This window comes from Anopheles maculipalpis, chromosome 2RL (assembly GCF_943734695.1).
Source record: "Anopheles maculipalpis chromosome 2RL, idAnoMacuDA_375_x, whole genome shotgun sequence".
Classification (NCBI taxonomy): domain Eukaryota; kingdom Metazoa; phylum Arthropoda; class Insecta; order Diptera; family Culicidae; genus Anopheles; species Anopheles maculipalpis.
The window spans coordinates 66,896,828-66,919,517 of NC_064871.1; the positions used below are offsets into that span (position 1 = coordinate 66,896,828).

A 22,690-nucleotide genomic window follows, 5' to 3' on the forward strand; every position below is an offset into this window, starting at 1 on the left:
GGTGGCCATCTTGGATGGCTGTTTATCAGTTTGACGTTATGGATTGAATCGTTCCGATTTATTTAATTACAAAATTAGCTTTTTGTGTCATGAATAAACTGAAAAAATATCAAAAGATTAATTGAATGCGATGCGAGTAAATAAATATTCATCAAACATTCAAATCATCAAAGTAAATTAAAAATTAAAAAATGCTTGGGAACTATGGTTCCGTTCCAGGTAGTGATGGTTGAGTGTAATTTATTTTATGGAAAACGCAGTAAATTTAAAAATAACGGCCAAATCTGTAGATTTTATTTACTTCGAATCGTGTTTTTGAAACGGTGGTTCAATGAACAAGTGTTTTACAAATAGGATGCAATAATTTTAAATTCAATTATTTCATACGTAGAATGGCAAAAGATCAATTTCCTTATTTGCTGCTGCTTTTATTATAGAAAACAAATATAAAGAAATCATGCTATAAGTTTGCTATAATATACTTGTATTTCTTTTAAATTTCGTTCATGCAATCAACTGAAATAAAGAAAAGTTTAATCTGTCTCTCTTTGACAATATCGATCAAGGAATCGAAATTAGTATATAAGAACGAAACGTTTATGAATAATCGGAGTTACTTCTGAAACTCAACAACAAGAACTTGTAGGTATTTGGAAGGAATTTTCAAGTGAGGGTAAGTTCATTCCTTTTTGCATTCCCTACGTATTTTGGTCCCGCACTCCAATAGTGCCTTCCTACTCCGTCGGAAAAATTAGGAGAAAGTCGATCGCTAGCCGTTATTTGGTCACACGGTTAAAAACCTCTCTTGGAGGGGCCAGGAAAACAAGTTAACCCGCTGGACCTTAGCAAAGCTGATGACGCCCGTCATCCCAACACGTTGTCAGCAGATACGCAAATCCACTTATAGGAACTGGTCCTGGTCGCTCCAGATATAAGCCTATGCTTCTGATCCAAGTAGTCTGGCGACGCACAAGGAACAGCGCAAGTTCGGATTCGTTAATCCCTTCGCGTGATCGGTTCACACAACGGATCATCAGCAACAACTTTAATTAAACAAAATATGGTTATATTTGGTGTACGCTTTAATAATTGCAGCATTTATTGAAGCCAACTCTCGCAAATGGATGAATACACTTTTTCTACCGGTCCAACGCGCGCTTTCAAAACGAACGCCTCATTGGGTAACAAAACTATATCCTTGGTCGCTACTGATCCTCTGTTAAACAACAAAAAATGTTAAACGATAATAACTGATCATCTAGCCATGTTTCGGGTGATATTAAACTTACCCTCGAATATTATGCGAACCAACACTAACTACGTCAAAGAACAGCTTGTCCGGCAGTGAATCGGATAATCCAACAGCATTGATCACCTCAAGCTGGCTGCCAAGATTGGCCAGCGTTATGTAAGTGCTGAAATTCGACAGCTCCCGTACAACTGCCAGCACAGTATCGCTAATTGCAACCGCTTTTACCGTACCGAGTTGGAATGTTTTCGACTTCCTAAGCTCCATCATTGAACGATACACCTTAAGGTGACTCTTTTCGGCCTGCTGCTGTACGAGCACGTTTACCTCCTTGTACCTGTCACCGACCGGTAGCCACGTGCTGGAACCTGTCGTAAAGCCGGCCATCGCTGTATCATCCCACTGGAACGGTGTGCGGCATGGATCGCGCGACTTTTCCTCGTACAAGTCTTTGCCCGCATTGCAGGCGGCCGGATCGACCGTATCCTCCCAGGAGATGTGCACATCCGTCATGCCAATCTCTTCCCCCTGATACGTGACACTCGCTCCAGAAAGGCTGAGCAAGATCATGTTCAGCGCGTCAATACGTTCTTCCCCAAGGCGTGACCCAACACGTGGTCGATCGTGGTTTCCCATCTGTCAAGAAAATGTGCTAAATGTCGAGCATTACCGAGTCAACAAGCCAAATCGCTAACTTACCACCCAGTTCGGCACCTGGCCAGCGGGTAAGATACTCATCCAGTCCTTTACTACCTTCACGTAATCAGATGCCGTCGATTGCTGGTTCACCTCAGTGATAAGCCTAAAGTTAAACGGCATATGCGATCCCAACCGTCCAGTGCTGCTACCGTAGTAGGTCTTTATAACGTCCAGCGATGAGTAGGCTTCCGTCATCATGACCCTAGTCTCCCCACCGTGTTGTTGCTGATAAGCATCAATTAGTTCCCTCCACTCGTACACCATCTCGACCGTTTCGGGCAAATCTTGAGTGTAGATATGGGACAGGTAGTTGGTATCATCCGGATCGTCCACCAACCCACTCAACGGTTCGTCACGCAGCTCCGTATCTTCAAACAGTGTCGGCACGGCATCGATTCGAAAACCATCCACTCCTTTGTCCAGCCAGAACAGTATCACATCCTTCATTTCCTGCACTACCGTTGGATTGCGGTAGTTGAGATCGGGTTGCTCTACAGTGAACTGGTGTAGGTAGTACTGCTGTCGCTTATCGCTCCACTGCCAAGCACTGCCCCGGAATGCTTGAATCTAGCACAAGAAAATCAATCAGTAGTGTGGAGTTGTGGATTGCTTTAGTTTACCTACCCAATTGTTGGGTGGTAAATTTCTTCCACCATCCGGATTCGTTTTACCATCATGCCACACGTAATAATCTTCGTAGCCTGATTCTCGGTTTTCTGACTTGATGAACCACTCGTGCAGATTGCTCGAATGATTCGGTACAAAATCCATGATCACCTTCAAGCCGAGAGCATGCGCCTGCTCCACTAGCTGCTCAAAATCAGCCATCGTACCAAACTCCTCGTGAATGTCGCGGAAATCGGATATATCGTAGCCAAAGTCCACCATTGGCGATTTGTAGATGGGTGAGAGCCAAAATGCCTTAATGCCTATCGATTTCAGGTATGGTAGCTTCGATGCAATACCGTTCAAATCTCCCACTCCATCACCATCACTATCCATAAACGATCTGGGATATATTTGATAGAATGCTGCCTTTTGCCACCAATCACGGCTGGTCGGTTCGGTTAGATTTAAACATCGCACCCAAGGCACGATCAGAACTGCACACACTACTGGAACAAGTTTCAGAACGCCCATCGTCACTTTATGTTACAGCCACTCTCTAATGCGTATCGTTTTATATATTTTCGCTATCTGGAAAGTTCAATCAGGAAGCAAATAGGATCAACTGATCAAATCGACCGAGACCCGATAAGATAATATTGATGTAACGAAGGGATTTAAAGCAGCAGGCAGCAGTAGTTGAAGTGCTTTAACATTAAACTGTTCCCTTTTATCTCCGACAGTTCCTTGAAAATGCACCTGATAAACGTAACGGAGGCGCCCAGAAAGTAAAGTAACTCTTGGGCATTCCTCCAAGTGTTTTAGTGTTACCATTAAAAGACGAATTGCAAAGAAAAGGTACAATTTGAAATAATTTATTTTGGTGAGATTGCATTAATCTTATTTACAGGCAGATGAGTCTTCTAACACTATTTATCTGATTGAATTGTATTTTTAATATATCTTATTTAAGTTAGGGCTTATGCACGCACTGCGCTCACCTAGTCGAGTACCTGTGTTTTCCTAAATGAAAAAAGTCTGTTGTTCTTTCAACCGGAGGCAGCCAGTGCTTAAGTGTTTCCGGTTCAGTTCGATTCAATCGCTGTGTAGGCAGGCAGGCTAGTCACTGGTGACGGAAGGCCGTCTAACACGCTCACTTGAGGTACAATTCGATTGTACTGCTGTAGCAATAACTGGATTCAATTCGTTTATCACAAACCTACCGTTCATTTGATGTATTTCATTCTAAACTGGAGGTCCCAACAATCCTCGTACTCCACACCTCGTCGTGTATCACGACATTTCTCACGTTCACTCATCCGATCGTAGTTTAAGTTGGTTGAACCAGCGGTGATATCGCATTGGACTTTTATCTTCATACAAACACTCTACGGAAGGAAATATCCGGCCCCAGACATCATCCTGGAACACCATCACTGACCTCAGATGGTCATCGTTTTCGCCAGAAAATTTTCGTTATACCATGAATCGCATAGGATATGCTGTTGAAAGAGAAGAACATACAAGTGCACCGAAAACCGAAAATGGTTCAGTAACGGTGATCAGTTTAAGTGAGATATTGTTGAATTATGTATGCAACAATTCTGTAACATTCCCTTTCTGCTGTATATTTACCAAAACCAACACCTGGTGCTCTTGCTCAGAATTTAAATACCTCATCGAGTGTAAAATGCTTTGTAAAATTGCTTTTATTTACATCCCTGAGGGAAACACACTTAAGCATACATTTTTTACGAACCAACATAGCATGGTTGAAATAATCCTACAAACTAAAACGTGTGAGTAAAATTCACCATATTCGTATTAATGTCGACATTTAAAACAATACCCAAAACCAGCAGAAATCCGATCACCCGGCAGCCCGCTCCACGCTGGGCAGCCGTCTGTTACGTTCGTACGCTTCCGCCACGACTTGTTCATGTTCGCTGGCGATCGCTGACGAAGCTTGGTCACCTTCAGCTACAGAGCTGCTGTGAAAAGGAAGCGTGAAGACAGGGAAAGCGACAGAGATAACACTTGACATGAGCTGTGACCGAAAACACCTCCGAAAGACTAGTGCGTTAAAGTAGGCAAATGAGTGAGATTAGCGTGAGTAGATGTTAGCAAGCGACACACGGTAAACACCACCATCACCACGCTTCTCTATTAGCTGTACACAGTGTGTGATGGCAGTATGCATATGGGCGTGTTTAACACTGCATGCGGTTCAGTTATATTCCGATAAGCAAACGGGCGCAATGGATGGACAAAAGTAGCTAGAACAGTTTTTTGTAGAGTACGTACGAGGAGCTAATCGAGCTGAAGATCCAATCTTTCCAGCCCTTGTTGCTCTCGTCGATTTTCGCCTCAACGACCTCGCAGAAGTACTTGCGATCGTGTGATCGCGCACTCTTCGCATCACACAATATGCGCTTGCGGCACTCGTAATCGCACTCCGGTTTGACCGGTGAGTTTTTCCAGTAGTGCCTGGAACGGAAAGAATAACGGTTGGTAAATAATTCTCCAGAGGAAGGCCATTATCACTGCCACTCACTTATAGTAGAGATCGAACAGCTCCTTGCTGTCGGTCATGTTGTTGATCAGTTGATCCCAGTCTGCGGGACGTAAACCCTTCATGCCATAGGCCGCCCGAGTAGAGTACAGCTTATACCAGATCGGATAATCGTAGAGGTTTGCCTCCTTCAGATTCATAATCCACGATTCATGATCTACAACTAGCTGGAATATTGGAAAAAATAATCAATCATACGAGAACAGGTTCGCGACTACTTCTTCCCTACCACTTACCCGTGTAGTTTCATCATGATCACCGTCGATGTAGTAGATCCGATAACCTGGATTGAGGTCATAGTACGGCGTCACCGACGGTCCAATGTACGCGATGCTGGTCGCACGACTCAGATCGTGCGGATCGTAGAACACTTCAAACTCGTCAAAGTGCGTGTGGCCAAAGAACTGCGCCGTGATGGTACTCTCGAAACGCGACACAATCTTGTAGTAGTTACGGCTCCAAACCTTCAGACAGTCGGAGTGCCCGGGAGGAATGTGTCCGATCACGTGCACCTTTTCACCCGCAAACTCTGCACTCTGCAGCTCGTAGATGAACCACTGCAGTTCGGTTGCTGGATCCGTTGAGTTCAGCAGCAACCACCAGTTCTTGTTGTTGCAGTAGTTCATGTTGAGTGAGATGATACGATAGCCAGGCCGCACGAGCACCGAGTAGAAGGCTCCACGACGCACCGTATGTGAAACGCTCGCCGGAAGCCAACGTCTCCACTGTACGTCTAGCTCGTCATACAGCCAGGCAATCGAACTGTCCACCTGCTGAACGTACGGTGGTGGAAAACTGTTGACCGGTGCACTCTCATGGTTGCCCAACGCCGGAAAGATCGGAATACCGGGGAACTTTTCCGTCATCTGCTTGACGGTTTCCTTCAGCACCTTCAAGTTCTCTTCCTTTGTCTGGTTCCATACATCGTGCGGTGGAAGATCTCCCGTCCAGATGATGAAATCGATATCGGAGTGCGTATCCGCGATGTGGTTTAGCATGTGATCCACCGTCCTCTGCGGTGTGTCACACTTCCGATAATCACCCCACTTTCCGGCGGCACCATTCGGAGTCGTCGGTCGTCCGTTCGTCAACCGACAGCACAACGGTTCATTACAGTCCGCGTTGGATCCTTCGGCATAGTACGGATCGAAGTGAGTGTCGGACAAATGCAACACCTTAAACACTGGGGCAGCTTCCTTCGGCAAACCTAACTCGCGCGGATCAGGCTTCGGAACTGGTGGAAATTCGACCTCCCACTCGTGATATGGATTGTAAATATCTCCGCAAGCATCTCCAATAATGAAACTACAGATCTCATCCGGTCCGATCGTTATACGCTTCAGCACGTAAATAACCTCCACACCGAACAGTTGACTAACACCTTCGCACACGCGTGCCGACTGGATCTTCAGATTCACGCAGTACTGATAAATCATTTTGATGATCTCCTCCTTGCTCTTGCCGGTGCGTATGTAGTGCTGCAGCAAACCGGCTCCAGCTTTACAAGCCGTGCAGGATACCTGCGACATGACGCTTGTTTCTAGCTCGAACGCGACTTGCTGCAAGTTGAAGTACTTGATCGTCTTTGTTAGCAGCGGAGGTAGATGGGACTCCTCCTTGGTGGTGTAAAACAGCGTGCGAGCAGATGCGTTTTGTCGCGCCTCGTGCATCCGTCTTAACGACTGCTCGTTCTCATCACCCTCGATCATCTCGTACTGGTTGGTCGGTGGAAGTTGATGTTTGTTGTACTGATTTTGCAACAACGGATAGATGCTTCTGGGTGCTGCTTCGGCCGTCCAGTTGTCCTCGGGCGTTTTCCATTCTATCTGCGCCCGGCGCTGCTGATTTCCCGAGTTAAAAAGAAATGGATGTGCTAAAGAAAGAATATGCAGACACGACCACACTTAATCATTGGCATCAAATTAAAAATCTTCTTCACGAAACTTACACTGTGCCAGACGCAGAATCTCTAGCAGAAAAACAAACACGATCGGAAAATAGTACTGGCTCATCTTGTCGTTGGTTGGTGGTTCGTCGTTGGGAATCTTGGGATCTGCAGAAAAAATAAGCTTTCGTTGTAGTCGTTACACACGCTATCAGTTTCACTTTCAATTTCGTCCAAAACGACGTACGGCCGCAAACGAGTGTGCACGACTTCGAGTGAGTCGTCGACCGATCGCCGTCAAGGGCACTTTGGTAATTTAGCGAGTGGGCTTTGCTGCAGTTACAGACTAGCAGCAGAAATGAACACCATCCGTTCGTTATTTATGCAAGCGTCGGTACGTTCTCGAGAGTTGCTTTCTTCACTTACACGCCAGCACAAAGGCGTATTGCAAACTGCAGGAAATGGCTGAGCCTTTGTACGTACGGAATGCCACGCCGTGATGATATATGGCAGGCATTTTAATAATCTCGCGCCCTGTCCGACGTTGTGACAAATCAATATCTAAATAAACATCCGACCTTATCAGTGAAGCGTTCCTCACAGCAACCGTCCTAGGTTTCCTGTGTACTGATGTTCCTATCCCGTTGGAATACGGGAAATGCATTGGCTACTAGTTCTAGCGACAACAAGGACAGAGGCCTGTCTCTGGCTATATTTTTACACTAAGCTTCGAGTGAATCACAACACATTACGCTTCGCGAATGCATTCCAAGGGCAAACAGTTGTAATCTACCACCCGGTTATTTACAATTTCATCTCACTTGACGTAACATGTGCGTGTTTGTGGACAGTTTCTTTGATAATCCCACATCCGGAAAGTTTACCGGAACTATGACCACTGACCAAGAGTGTTTGATAAATATTCATGTCAACGCTGTAGCGATGCCCTTCTGCGGACACAACATTCACTTCCTGTTTTATGGTGGACGCTTTTTCCTCATAAAAAGATCGATTCATCAACCTATCGTTGCACTACCGTTAACGATTACATGCGTTCCTGGAAAGTTTCCATCGGTCGTAACCTAGTTGCAGGTGATCTCCATTCTAGGTGGGAGATGGCTAAATAGTTCAACATGCCGGACTGCGGGGGAACTGGTAGCACTGGTTTCTTCTGATCGTAACTCCGCCATTGACGCCCGTTCGTACATCCATCTTGCATAACGTTAACATTGGCAACAGGTACGATTGCATAGGCGTTGATGGTGGCCAAAGATATGGATTTAACTATGTCACACGCCCGGTATGTGGCATTTCGCGCAGCCATTAGTAGGTCTGTTCACGATCCGTTCCTACCGATACCCGACCGAACAAAGCATACGTAAAGGGGAAGTCTCTGAAGGCACTGAGAACTATAAGCAAATTGTTCATCATTGTCTGACTAATGTAGCTGGACGCTGGAATGATTTTCTCATGTTGACGATGTTGGCAACAACAAAGAAATGATATCTGTTCCTTTTGAACAATGAACGATCGTTCAGTCCGAGTCTCGCCAGCGGATGCATCTGACCAGAGAGATCAACTATGCTTAATAACAGTTAACAAAAATCAGTCCCTGGTTTCCCGTAGCAACCAAATCGACACAAACTTCTTTCCAACATCGAGCGTTGCATCGGGAAACGATCCAGCACGGCTTCTGCTGTAAACCGGCCTTAAGCAAACTTGCCATTTTCTTTCGCTTCCCCAGCAACGGTTTGTGATGAAAGAAACCCGTTTTTTTTTTTCGGAACACACCAGCTACAAATCGGACAGGCCCGCCTGCCTGTACGTCGATCAGTTTCGATTGCCAAAATGTGGGTCACACCCTGACTCACGCTGCTTCCCAATAGCCGTCGCGTCAGCCCTGGGGTAAGCTTAATGATGCGATTTTAATGTTTGCATCTTTAGCTCATCCACACACAGCTTGCTTCTTTTCAACAAGGAGGTTTGGCGGTTGTCAAAAACAACAAAAACCCGTGGAAAGAATGTAGCAGTTACGTTCCGGAGAAACACTATCACGAACGATGGATCATCATCAACACACCCCAAGTCGTGGCCTCACGTAAGTCCGCCTGAATTGTGTGTGTTTGGGGTGTTGGGGTCGGCCCAACCAGGCATGTACTTTCTCGCAGGCATATTTCTCGCGCCTTGCGGCCCGGTTTAGCGCGCATGCAAAAAGAGAAATGCATGAATAATGGATGCGGTAAGAGTGGTTTTACTTTTTCTTCCTCCCACCCTTCATATGTAGCGCCTGTTGGATGCTACGCCGAGGGTGAAATTTGCCTGCCATCACCCAAAACTTCCACACCGTTCGGGGCTTCGTTCGGCGGTGACACACTGCGCTGTCCAACCATCCATGTGCGCTGTACTACTGCTGCTCCGGCATTGTTGACCTAGTCGCACGATGGATAGGAGAACCAGAGATTGGTGGAAAATGACGTCTTAAAAATTCAATACACTCCTTGGTTGTTTTTTAAGCACAATCAGCGAGCTCCAAAATACGAAAGACAAGTCAAGTTTAATGACATGCGCTAAACCGTTGGAGTTGGAAAACATTTCATCTATTTAATATTTAAAATTAATTTTTTTATTTCACTGCTAGCAATTCACACACAAGGCGTTGAGTGATACGATGATGAGCGTTAAAGCATATTTGTTTACACCAATAAAGCATGGCAAGCTTTCCTTGGACCATGAAGAGTTTCGCAATTATTTTAATCAATCTTAAGTACCAAGCAGCAAAACAATAATATTTCTGTCACGGATCGCTACTAACGATCGTGAAGACCCGTAAGGCCGACGATCATGCGTTTGGGTGTGCGAGTTGCCGTGGGACACGCGTGAATTGAAAGATTGCACAAGCGGCCCATTATCATATCGGTGGATGGTTTAACCGTCTGTTTTGCCAGACGGAATGAAACAAAAACGGCACGACGATTAGTTCGGCTGCAGTTCCTGCACCCTGTGTGGGCTGATTTGCCGCTGGGAGACAGTTTACAAACGATGTGAGCTGCATTCCCGACCGTTTAATGCCACTACAGTTGGGGGGGAATAGATGGATGGAAAATTATGTTATTTTCAAACAGCACAATGGATCGTCTATCAGATGGGTCCTCTGGGTGAGGATTACTGCTGCCAGGTACGTACAAGGTTCGCTGCCAACGATTACGCGACGCACGTTGACAAGCGTGCGGAACCGATTAGCAACCGGCACACACGCACGGTTTTCGTCCAAGATGGTAGCGAATTGACGCTTGAGTACCATTATTCTTTCGTCTAAGGAGTTCAGAATGGGTTTCCAGCATGCAGAGCAGTTTTAAAATTGGCTGAAAGCATAGATAATATGACAATACACAAAGCCTGGAACAAAGGATTGGTGTAACGTCCTTGGAACTGGCGGTCCCTTGGCCTTTTGGGTCAAGGAAAACCACATTATGCTGGAAGTGTTTATTAGAAGGTTGAGGAAAACAATCTAACTGAACTCAAATGTCTAGACTCAATTATGTGTCAGATGATAGCAATCAAGAGTGGGAAACCCCCTTTGATAACACACGACACATCGCTTTTTCCGAATTTTGTCTCGAATTTGTAGCAATCGCGAAGTCTTACAGTGTTGTGTTGCAAAATCGCACTGTATCGACATGAGTCATGGTGTCCATTTTCAAGATTCCCCCCTTTTTCACACCTCAGCGGAGTGTTTTGACTTTTCCCGCACGCATCGACGGCGCCAAATAGCATCAAAAGTGAAATCATGTTGAAGAATTTGTATTATCCTGCTTATCATAACGATCGGTCGTTAGCACTCAAAGATGAGCTGCGAAACGACAATGGATCCTGAAGATTGGAAAGTAACGCATCCGGGATCCGATTAGCGGATCCCAAAATTAACGACCTTGCCGTGCTCCATCACCGTCTAGGCTTATGCGTTGCGATCCTAAACGCCAGTAGACTTGATTGACGCAATCCGCTCGATCGAAATCGCTGGCAGACATGCCCCGAGGGTGTTGTTGCAGGATTGTATTTTGATCTGTTGTTCAGTTCCACTTTCACTAGGCGACTAGCTTTTTTTTTACGTTGTACAAAACATCTGTTTTGTCTGCAGGAAGTTAGGCAATTGTGAAGGTTCTTCACCCGTTGAGAGGTCACTTTTCCTTTCGAAAACCATTTCATCCCGATCGTGAAAGCGGAAGGCTGGCTGCATCTGAAAGCTTTTTTGTTTGCAGTTTTGATGTACCAATTATCAAACTTAACAACTTTTCAAAGATGCAATTACGGTTGAAAATGTCTTGAAGCGTGCTATGGAATTGTCAGCTCGATCGAGTAGGAGGAAAATGAAGCTTTACCCAAAGATCGGCAACATTCTCTTATTAAACGGCCATAATTTCTCTTCCATACCGTGGACGGAAACCCCAGTTGACACACTAAAGTTCCTTGACCTCCTATCTAGCAGCGATTGGCTTGATGCTAGAACCGGTACTGAATCCAAGGGCCGTGCCCTTCGATCTCTAACGCTCTAGCCCTTGCGGCAACTGCAACATCATCACCAGCAACAACAAAACCATTGAACCGATTAAAAGGGAAAGTTTCCGGCTAATCATGACCTAAATCTTGCCTTCCTTCCTTGGCTGCCAAGATGCCGACCGTACGCAGACGCGTGTTCCACGTCCAAATCACGTCTCACCCTATTCATTTCCTACCAACCCGCTCCAACTCGCTGGCCGGCTGCGCGTTAACACTGACATTGACCTTACCTAACGCACTGTGGACGTTCCCTCGGAGAGGAGATGAGAATCTTGGGACGTAAAACAAATAAAATGTAATCCAATTTACGGTCGCTCTGTAATCTCTTTCTCGTGCACACCCTCCCAGTGCTTGCGGCGCGTTGTTTTATCGAGTCGATGCCATATCTGGAATAAAACAAGGAACAAAAAGTGCACGATGAGCTAAAAGAAGACGCAAAGGAAGGAAAAAAAAACGGACGCATTTTCGACTCGAGGCGAGTGTAATTCGGCCCGGATTCAAACCGTGAACAATCGGGTTAGTGAGCTTCTTCCGTACGCGAAGCTCCAATTTGCCCCGTCGCTCCCAGTAATAGTGAACGCAAAAGGAAAGGAACCGAGCGGGATAGATAACCTAGATGCTTCCGTTTGGGCGGACCTGACAAGAAGTTTTCTTTTTTCCATCATGAAAGGGTGGAAATAAATTGGAAACTAAACGGCACATGTTTGTCTTCGATCGGTGGCCGCTAACACCTTTTTTCACACGAGTGAAAGGATGAGTCGTTGCTTCACAATTTCTTTTCACCCTTGAGCACAACTTAAAAGGCCACTTTTGAAAGATTGCCTCCACCACGAAAATACGCCCAATCGGAAAAGGAATCGGACCGGAACTTCTACGCTAACCATTCGCTTCAGTGTTTGAGTTACGAGTTTGTTTGCAATATCGTATGCCGCTTCTCTCGCACGTTCCCTTGAACGATGGACGATATGCTATTTTGCGCATTTTTGTTTTGCTGCGCGATAAGCACAGCATCACAATGGATCGTAAACAACTGCCAAGTGATCGTGTCGTACCCGTCTTGGTTCGTGGTTTTTTGAAGAAGCGTAATATTTTCTCCGTCAGCGAGGGATGCATCTTATCGTCAATTGTGCACTTCCGGTAGGGTGGAATTGTTTTAGCTTTGGTCTTGCTTTTCCGTCTTCCATGTACCGCCTTGACGTTTATTTTTCAACCTTTTTGCCAAAAGCACGATGCACGATGGAGTGCAGTGGCGTCTGCGTTTGTAGAAGCATAGTACTACCTTTTCTAAATTTGGCGTGAAAATATACGAAAAAGAATGAACCCATGAGCTTATATACGTTTCCGCGAACTCGAAGGTCAGCTGTGAGAGACCAAAAAAAAAAAAAAGATTCATCAAAACAACCTCATAAAAGACCCAATTTTCGACGAATCATGCTCGTGAACGGAAGTCAGTTTGGACAAAAGCCAAATGAGTGGGCCAATTAGTTTACAACTAGGTCTGCTATAATTAAACCGTACTTAAAACGGCATTATAAGCCGATCTGTGCGCAGGAGATCTACTTCACCGGGTAATAATCTGGTAACTTTAATTGATAGCAGGCCCGGTGGAGTAGGCGACAGCGGCGCCGATCTTCATACGGCAGGACCGGGGTTCAAATCTCATCCGAGGACAGTCCCCCCGTAGTGAGGACTGACTACCCAACTTCGTGCTATCGGCAGTCTAGTAAGCCTTTTCGATGACCGGCATGACCTTAGAGGTCGTTATGCCAGGTCGTTGCAGAAGAAGACAAATGAGCGACGAATAAGCACTATTAGCATCACTTAGACAATTTTGTAGTTTGGGCTGAGTAAAGGTACATTGTAAGTAATAAGGGCAATACTGAAACATGTAGTTGATTAATAAGATGAAAACCAAAATGACGGTGGCATCATCAGCAACTCTGCCTACCAAAACTGATTCCAGTAGGGGTGATGTACCATTAGGTGATTGCACCTTTGAGGTCCGTAACTTCACCTAGCTTGAGTCATACGTTGCGTCGAACGAAGCTAAGATTTTATAGTAAATGTTTAGTCTCGGTTCTCATATACGTCTCTGAGACATTGGCAGAAAGACTTTTGACACGATATGTGTGGAAGGACTGCGAGGAATCAACTACAATAACAAGTTCTGGACGAGCAAGTGTTCTTGCATGCATCAGGCAACGAATTCGACTAACCAGATTCGAGGGGGGTTGATCATGTCATGAGAGTGACACCGTACGACCCAGCCACATGAATGTGTCGAAGTATGTCGTCCACATGGATAGAGGAGACGTGGTAGACGTGACCTATTTGAAATTGAGCGACGGCGTTGTTGCGTCCACCGGAAAGGTCAATATATTGAATTGGCAAACGACGGCACTTGATCGTCAGCGGTATTGAGTATTGTTTGGGGGAAGATCAAATCCGCCAATGGATTGTAGCGCATGTACTTGAACCTGCTGTTTGGTGGACATTAATTCTATCATAACAAATGTTTTAAATTTTAGAATTTTTATTTTGTAACATCTAAATAGAAAAAATGAAGTAATTCCACAAAACGAAAATATGCTTATACTTCAATAAATTATGTTTTATGTTTTAAACGACAACTAATGTTATGTTGGCTCTTGGGTCGGATTGCATACAAAACCGTATCTGATTAGTTAGTATAACTCGGTCTCGGTCTGAGTTATAACTGACCTTCCAGTTTCAAGCACAATCAAATCTAGGATTCCAAAAATAATAGGCTAAGACTTTGCAAAATTGTTTTGACAAAGAAACAGAAGATGAAGAAAATATAAGTAAAGTAAAAAAAAAAAGACCGGTTTATCTTTCCGCTAATGCCTTCCATCTTGAAAGAACCTTCTTAATGAGGGTAAAAAACACTATAAAAACAAATAAGTAACAAAATTATGAACAGCACGCGATCATTAACTACGAAATAATCTCCCCATTTCATGTATAGATCCAACGTAACATGCATCAGCATTAGGCGACGAACCTCGTTTTTTGCCAAATAATACTCTCCTCACCACCAGCGGACTACGACACCCTAATAGTTGAACCAATTTTGCTATTTTTTTTTTGTGATTCCATTCCATTTATATAATCTAGCTGCGCGTTTTTCTTTTTTTTTGCGACAAATACTATATAAATGTATGTGTAGCTAAAAATGCTCAAGTCTATTTCAAGTTCGACTGACATTTTTGTTGTTGTTGTGTTCGTTGTTTTGCTTTGCTTTCCGCATTATGTCAGAGCGTTTGTGCGATGAATGGTGCCGGCTGCATGGTGGATGGCTTTTGCCTAGGTTAAGCAACGATCTCGACGTATCGTCGCGTCCCCATGTTTGGTTGGGTGGAGGGTGAGAATTATGCACAAACCATGCGTTACAGCACAATATAAAAAGTTCACTCCTGGCCTCTCTTTCACATTTATTAGCGATACACGCACGCACACCGGTTCATTACATGTCCAGGTGGAAATTCTCTCCAAATGCAGATCATCTAGCATCGGTGCAACACAAAACAACACGGGAGGCCTTTGTCGTCTCACGTCTCTCCCTCTCTCGTGCATCCGATGCCGATGCACTGCGGCTGGGTGCATTGATCGATCGGTTGCGTTCGTTCGGTTGCGCTACGGCTTAATTTAAATATATTACCAGGGCGAAACGAAAACTGATCGAAATGGGATTCAATTATTGATATTGATGCTCTCCAATTTACATGCACACAAACACATTCACACACACACACATACACCTCCAATATTAATGGCGATTCCAAGCGCAAACGCAAGCATGATGATCGTTTGGCACGAAAATATGTTTTGCGCGCCATGAAGCCGCACACCGGTCACAGCGGTTGCTGCTCTGCATCGTCACTAAAGTGAAAGTAAACAAACGAAAGCTAAACCACGGCCCACTAACACCCCACTTAGACCACCACCGTTCACACCATGTGCCAAGGGGTGGCACATAAGTTGTAGCAAAAAATGGCCCCGTCCGTCGTCCGTATGCCATTGGAAGAAGTATATTTTCTCTTTCACATTTTTCACGCTCTTAACGCTCTCGTCAGATCAGCCCAGGAAGGTCAGCAGAGCTTTGCACAGAGCTTTGTTATGCTTCCGTTTCACTGTTCACACTACTCGATAGCACTGATCAGCTGGTTTAAGTTGACTTTTTTAGTACAACAAACTTCCCCAAAAGTCTCACAGTTCTTTCGTTATCCACAGCCATCCCCCCAAGCACGTGCATTTTTGATCGTTTCCGAATTTGTAGGTCAAAGAGTTGTGTTTTCTTTTACGGCCTATTCGTGCAATGATCGATGATGAGTGGTAGATTTTCTCCCGAAACGCCAACCGTAAACCATTTCCACTCGAGTGGGCGCTGATGAGTCGAGGATCACATTAAAACGGTTAAGGTTTTCCCCATTCGGTACTGTTTGCTACGATTTTGTTTCATGAGTATTTATTTCATGTACGATGCAGTTGAAGTGCACTTTTGATTTACTGCTCCCTTCCAACCAATTGCCTGTGAAGCACAACGTTTTCCCCATTTTCACCATTTTTACCAACAATAAACAACCAATCCACACACTTAACACAATTCGGTACCCATTATTCGAATGAAGTGATTCGTTTCTGAACTTGGATTACCCCAAATGCAAATATTATCGCTCGTAATACATAAAAACGCACACACATACACGCACTTGCTTGCACACTCGCACTTACTTTTCTTCGATTTGATTACGGTTTCCTTGCTATCTCGCGGTATGTTTGTCGATGAATCTCATACACTCACACGACTCTGCTCGGCACGCAGCAGCAACATACACACTGCGAGACACACTTGCAGCTCAACACGATGGGTGGCCGCGGTTGTGAAGGCCTGCTGGTGCGCTCCCGTCCAATCTTCTTCTCCTTCTTGTGCGGACCCACACCGGACAGTCCGATCGTGATCCGAAATCTGAATACCACTGCTGAATACCTCGCGAGTCGATTCTTTGCCAACCGGGCGCTCACTTCCCCACAAGCATGGGGCAAATGGCGCCAACGGATAACGGAGGTGACCAGCAACGGCAACAAAGCAGCGGCTGCGGACGATGCCAGCCAGGAGGGAGAGAAAGGGGCTGGGAGTGGGAGGAGCAGCGTACGCGCGTTTTTGTGTCTATCGGAACGCGCGGCCAGTAACGAAATGATTCCGATGCCGCTGGCTGGCTGGCTGGATGGCCGATTGGGGGCTTGCGTGTGTTCCTAACAGATGGGGTGAGAGAACTGATTGTGCGTTGGTAAGAGAGGAAGAGAGTTTTTACTCGGCAGGTATGTCAAACTAGCTTTAAGATGGTGTAAAATGAAAAGTAAAATTAACGTAAACGAATAGTTCAATCAATTTACTGAGCAGAATTAATAAACTAAGTAGTTGAAATATCCATACTTTCAACTTTGTAGCTGCTATAACTAAGTAAAAGTCGTTTCAAAGAATTAAGATGCGTTTAAATTTCTTGTAAATCATGATCTGGAATGCAAGTTGTGGAAAAATTAGAAGAAGAAATTAAAGTGCTTGCGCATCTAATGGCGCATTTGAGCATTTGATGGAATTTAATAATATTTTACTTAAGTTTTTGGTGACAAACACTCTCCACCTCTATTACAAAAATAGACAGTCAAACCTTCCGTTTTGAAAAAACTTCATTCTTCGTTTTTAAAAAATGTAATCATATGAAAATGTGTCCTCTTTAAGTGCACTTCATTGGTTTGAATTAAGATTCATTATAATATATTTAAATGGATAATCTCTGTCCTAATAATATATTTGCTATTCATCAATCAATTTGGTTGAATTACAAAATTGAAATCAATGATAAAATGTATGATTCTTTTAAAATATTTTAAAGTTTAGATTAAGTATTCATTTCCAATGGAGTGTGTGGAAGTCCATTTAAAATGGATCATGTGGAAAAAAGTTTCTACTAATTTGGCACTACAACCTCGACAGCTCTTGTTTGATTATATTTATACAATTCTAGAGATCTTAGCCTAGAGAGGTTTCTATGTTATTTCACATATTAATTTTTTTTTTTTTTGTTTGGAATTCATTCACAATTGTTTATGGGAAAATTTGTAAAAATATGCTACATTGGTTCTAAATCCTCGAGAGATCTTGGCCTGCGTTTATTTGCTTCCTCACCTTGATTTTTATCGTTAGCTAGGTATTCAGTCCGCTATGAGCCAAACGTTCCGTATGTTCTTGTATTTAACCAGATTTATGTAATCAGATTTATGTCTATAAAAAACAAACAATATGAAATCAACCAATTAAACAACGTTTGACACCGCTGACTTTGATCGAGAGTTGATCCAATGTGGATCTCGATTGGAGCATACAAATGAGAGCATACCGTGCGTGCACGAAACCTTATACGCACAAAACCTGTATGAAAGCATGAGCAGGAGAGCAAGCTTTCAAGTTTATGCTCTTTGATGCGTGAGAGGGATCGTTTGATCATCTCACGAGCAGTAGAGATCGTTAGAGAACATTGTTTTAATAGCTGGATTGAAAAGTTACGTTTGTAAGCATTGTTTGAAGATAGTAAGGGAAAAAGAAAGAAGAAAAAGAAATTAATAACTTTGAAAACATAATGTTAATAATCCGAAACCATACTTCCATGAGCTGGAGAGTAAAGATTCGATGATAAACAAATTATTTATTACTAACGAAAATAACGGGTTTACATTACATTTTACACTGACACTGATTTTATGTTACAATATTTTCCCCTCCCTCAATCGCCCATATAGATCCCTGCATGATGTGCCTCGTGTTCGCTACCATTGCTATTCCGCTCCTTCGTGTCACGGTTTTTCCTAATTTCACAGTCTCGTCCTCCTCCACCGCCACCCCTGATCCGTTGCATTCCGTTCCTGCACGGTTGCACACATGCACGCATGCAATGCGCTTTCACAAACAGGGTAAAGCGGATCGTCTCGGTGAGGAACGTATACATCAATGGATTAAGTACTGCGTTTACCATCGCCAGGATACCGAAGGAGTAGTGCAGATTCCAGTAGGCACTCGTGTTCGCATCACCCACCATCTTGATCAGCAGGAACACCCACATGGGCAGGCGACACACGAAAAACACCAGCATCAGTACGACGATCGCTTTGAACATGTGTATCTGGCGTCGTCGGCGGCTCGAAATGGCTTCGCTTTGATGTCCTTGGGTGGGTCGCTGGGCTGAAGGTGACTCGGCGGTATCGCTTTGCGTCGTTTGCTCTCCAACGATGGCGGTTGTGTTGTGGTGTGGACATGTGCAGTTGGAAGCTGATGTTAAGAGTAAGATATTAGTAAAAGTCTGCGCAGGCACAAGCGAACGTTAAGACATTAGATGCTAATGATTTTCACACGCTATAATTTATGCAAGTATAAAATTAAGATATTTTACGAGAGATAGCGTAAGGGTGTTCTCTCAACGGAACCGGCATCAACCCTGGCCGTCTTTATTCAAAGGATTGATATCTAGCTATCGATTTATCTAGTTATGAAAGTCCGTAATGACAGACCAAAACCTATCGAAGTTGAAATATTTTTACTTCTATACTTGATACTTACTAAACACTGATGCCGGTGTGCGTCGTTCAACAATCGGATGGGATGTCCCAACATTCGTGGTAAGCGTTTTCTTGTCGTTACTACTCTCACAGGACGTGCTGGAAGAACATTTCTTCGGCGCTTTCGGAGCTCCACCGATAGGGTTCCTGCGTGCCCAGAACGCTCTTGCTATCACCCCATTCAACCAACAGAACGCTCCCAGCAGTGGAAGAAAGATCACCACAAACACGATCACGAAGTAGTAACTGTTCTTGCTCTTATCGGTGGCACAGATTGTCGCCATATAGTACCCGCTGATGACTTCGTGTGTTTGCTGAGAATCGGTCGTCAGCACAACAATGTCGAACATCTCGTACAGAGTAAGCATCGGACTGGAGATGCCTGCCGCGAGTCCCCAGATCAGAACGCCACACGTCGCACAGAACCATCCATTTGGTTCCCAGATGCCCTTCACCAGACTGCGCACGGCCATGTATCGATCGAGAGCGATCGCTACCAACGTGATGCTGTTCACCAGCACTGCCATGGTTTGCACAAACGGTGAAAATGTGCACATCAGCTCCCCGAGCGTCTAAAGCGGAACGGAGAAAAAGAAAGACACTGTCACTAGAAAGTTCTTGTCTATCGCTTTCTGTTTTTTTGGGGTTTCCAGCCCCGGCCACTCCCGGTGAAAGTCCTTACCCAGAGTGAATTAAATTCCGTGTTAAACTGAGAAAGATACACAATCGAGGTGACGGTCACGAATGCAATGTCGGAGAGCGCGAGCGATAGCATGCAGACGCGCAGCAGATGCCGCTGTTCACGCCTCACGTTCGTGATGATGGTGACGATGTTGCCAAAGATGGCCATTACCATCACCATGATCGAAAACACGGTGAATATGGTTCGCTGTTCCGTGGAAAGATTCTTTAACGATCGCTCCCAGTAGCCGATCATCGTCATCCCGGTCTGTTCGTGTTTCGACGCCATCCCACCTGTCAACAGGTCGGCCCCAACTTCCGCACTCCAGTTCAGGGCCGTTATCCAGCGCAGCACAGTCTCACTCACTTCCGCACTGGCCATATTTTGTTGGAAAGATTTTTTTTCTTGCTCTATTTTGTTCCGCCACGTTCTCTCACAAGCTAGGTGACAGTGACAATTTTTGTCGCAAAATTGCTTCCACACGAGCCGGTTGAAATTGGATTGAAAATTTTGAACGGTTCTATCCAGCGAAACGACCGACACGACAGGCGCATAAATCACGCACCAAAGCACAAACACACACGCTCACACATGCGACAGGCGCAACAATTTCTCGTAAGAACACGTGTTTTTGGTGGCAAACAAATAAAGCGGAGAATCTGATTTCACACATTCAGTTAAGCAAAAAATGTTAATAAAAAAAAAATGAGATGAATTTTTTTATTTTTTTGGTCCAGCCATAAGCGACCGACTGGAGACAGTGTGGCTGTCGGTATTACAATATAGGCTGGCGACAAATAGCATGGTTTTATAAGGAAAATGCGTATCGTTTCGCTTATCATGCAGGTTATGCTTAGCGCTGTAACAACCTCGTAATCGAGGTGCTACTGACTGATAATGGATTTTCCTATCTGGCGAGGAAAATGAGAAAACAGCAACATCAAACGAGGGAACAATGAATTACATACATTCAGGCGGAATAGTGGGATCATCTGTTCGGATGGACGGATTTTTTCTCAACACATTGAAAACAAATTGTTAAGAAATATGTTTTGCATTTTTTTTTTCATTTTACTTTACCATTCAAATTATGTTAAATTATATCTGAGGTTATAATACCGACTTTTCGCGAATCGAAATAGTTTTTTTTTTATTAATTTAGTTGAAGATCAAATCAAATTTTGAATTCGTTGTGTATTTAATAAGAAGTGAACTAATAAGTATAGAATCATTTTCATAAGTTGGAGCTTCCAGCTATAAATATTAAAAAAGTTAAGTCACCATGTCGCTATTTTTGACTTCATTTACGGTTTTGATCCTATTCGGATTTATCTGATCGTTTGTGAAAAATAACAAAATTGCTGTAGAAAGTTAAGTTTAATGTCCATAATGCTTTTGGCGCTCTTACCAAATCTTAGCATGGCCAAACGTAGAAATATCGAAAGCAGTAGTTGTAAAATCGAATAGAAACGTGGTCTTATTGGCTATTGGCCGCCTCACTATGTCAAATCTTTATTAAAAATTCTAAGTGTCTAAATCATTAAATATACAATCCTAATGCCTTTTGGATTAAATAAATCCATTAAAAAAGCTTGCAAGATCGCTCCGTGCTAGCTTGTAACGCCGTATTTGTTTTGGTTAAACACTGAATGTTCCACATCCGTTCTTTCGATGCAATGAATTATTAGTAAATATTTTACGGGTTATATTAGTCAATAATTTTATTCTGTCCACCTGCACATTCAACTTACAACCACTGTCCCTCCTGCCTATTAATCGCTCAGCTCGACGGTATCAATCGTAAAACAACCAAGAATTCGACACAAAGTGTTCCAACATCGTCCTATTGTATCGTGTACCTCCTCCGTAAACAAACAAAATGCGATAACCGTGCCACGCCACACAAACACACGGGGGAAGGAAATCCAAAAGGAAAAGCTAGCGAAAAGGTACCACTATTACACCACCGCAGATGAATGGGCCAATCGAGAAGACGGTGCAGAAATTAATTATTTCCCCGATGTCAATGCACCAATGTAGGCATCCGTACGTGCACGAAAAGGGCATCGTACGTCTAATGCACTCGTACTCGTGACATGGAGACGCTTGGTGGCTCTATTAAAGTGGAGTTTGATCGACCCCAAGGCAATGCCCATTTTACACGCCGCAATTACAAATCATATCACAAATAAATCTTACAAACACTAGCCGCGCTTATCAGTAATCAATTAGTGTGTGGCGGGTTTTGCTGAGTTGGAATCACGGTGTTTGGCTCGTCACACACCTGTCAAAGTAAAATTGGGGAGAAAAAGAGGAAACAGAAAAAAAACGATTCTTCCCAGGCACACTCGCTTGGATGTGATTTGCTTTGTGGCATTACTTCGATCTTTTTTTTTCGTATCAGTCCCAATGTGAATTAATATGGCTTGAAAATAGTAAACGTGGAACAATAGCAACTGGTACAGAAATTCTTACTCACTTATGCTGGCGATTAAAGCTAAAAATGTTCTGCTGCTAGCACTAACACTAATGCTAATAATTAAATACACATTTTATTGCCACACGCAATCTAGCAATGTACTGTTGTAAGTGTTTTAATGCTGGAGTGCCTTTTAGACAGCCTGTTCAAACTATTACTGAGTAAATGTCCTGTACTCTTGTCTCACTATCCTTAAGAGCTCTTAAACCTATGCTGCAAGCTGCTAGCAAGCTTCTATTTTTATGCTTTCCTTTTATTTTCGTTGCAATTTGCAAGCTATCTGAGAACATGTATGATAAACGTGCCACAGCTCTGCTGCTCTCATATCA

General features: G+C 43.9%; 7 protein-coding genes across 11 annotated transcripts in view; 1 reads left to right on the top strand and 6 right to left on the bottom strand.

The window, feature by feature from the left end:
- Positions 1–3,088, bottom strand: part of LOC126556015 (maltase A3-like) — a 252,849-nt gene extending 249,761 nt beyond the window's left edge. The window contains exons 1-4 of one of the 2 annotated variants that reach the window (XM_050211172.1): positions 2,573–3,088; positions 1,949–2,515; positions 1,290–1,885; positions 1,098–1,216 (exon numbers count right to left, since the gene is read on the bottom strand). In XM_050211172.1, coding sequence (XP_050067129.1) covers positions 1,099–1,216; positions 1,290–1,885; positions 1,949–2,515; positions 2,573–3,088 — 1,797 coding nt within the window. In that variant the 3' untranslated portion in view covers position 1,098. Of the gene's footprint in view, positions 1–1,083; positions 1,217–1,289; positions 1,886–1,948; positions 2,516–2,572 lie in introns of those variants that run through there. The other variant, XM_050211171.1, reaches the window with a different exon arrangement.
- LOC126568780 (E3 ubiquitin-protein ligase mind-bomb) overlaps positions 1–5,353 on the bottom strand; it is a 191,102-nt gene extending 185,749 nt beyond the window's left edge. Inside the window, exon 1 of the mRNA XM_050225406.1 lies at positions 5,345–5,353. The gene's annotated coding sequence lies outside the window, so the exon portion shown is untranslated. The remainder of the gene's footprint in view (positions 1–5,344) is intronic.
- Positions 1–22,690, top strand: part of LOC126556255 (39S ribosomal protein L15, mitochondrial) — a 416,466-nt gene that overhangs the window by 340,837 nt on the left and 52,939 nt on the right. The gene's annotated exons all lie outside the window — the stretch shown is intronic.
- LOC126556384 (uncharacterized) overlaps positions 1–22,690 on the bottom strand; it is a 258,686-nt gene that overhangs the window by 107,407 nt on the left and 128,589 nt on the right. The gene's annotated exons all lie outside the window — the stretch shown is intronic.
- LOC126567400 (caspase-1-like) overlaps positions 1–22,690 on the bottom strand; it is a gene marked incomplete at its 5' end in the record, with an annotated part of 178,948 nt that overhangs the window by 53,389 nt on the left and 102,869 nt on the right. The window lies entirely within an intron of this gene.
- Positions 3,994–7,144, bottom strand: LOC126555965 (sphingomyelin phosphodiesterase). 2 transcript variants are annotated; one of them, XM_050211109.1, is made up of 5 exons: positions 7,075–7,142; positions 5,363–6,999; positions 5,109–5,293; positions 4,859–5,041; positions 3,994–4,056 (listed from the first exon to the last, which is right to left on the bottom strand). In XM_050211109.1, exons 1-5 carry the CDS (start codon positions 7,136–7,138, stop codon positions 4,005–4,007), a joined length of 2,121 nt encoding a protein of 706 aa, XP_050067066.1. In that variant the 5' UTR covers positions 7,139–7,142; the 3' UTR covers positions 3,994–4,004. The 2 variants fall into 2 exon arrangements, with proteins under 2 accessions (XP_050067066.1, XP_050067067.1); XM_050211110.1 differs by lacking the exon at positions 3,994–4,056 and adding an exon at positions 4,409–4,545 and having other exon boundaries at positions 7,075–7,144.
- Positions 18,372–20,263, bottom strand: LOC126556516 (neuropeptide receptor npr-1). The gene is made up of 3 exons (XM_050211779.1): positions 19,883–20,263; positions 19,202–19,772; positions 18,372–18,913 (listed from the first exon to the last, which is right to left on the bottom strand). The coding sequence occupies exons 1-3, from the start codon at positions 20,261–20,263 to the stop codon at positions 18,372–18,374; spliced, it is 1,494 nt and encodes a 497-aa protein (XP_050067736.1).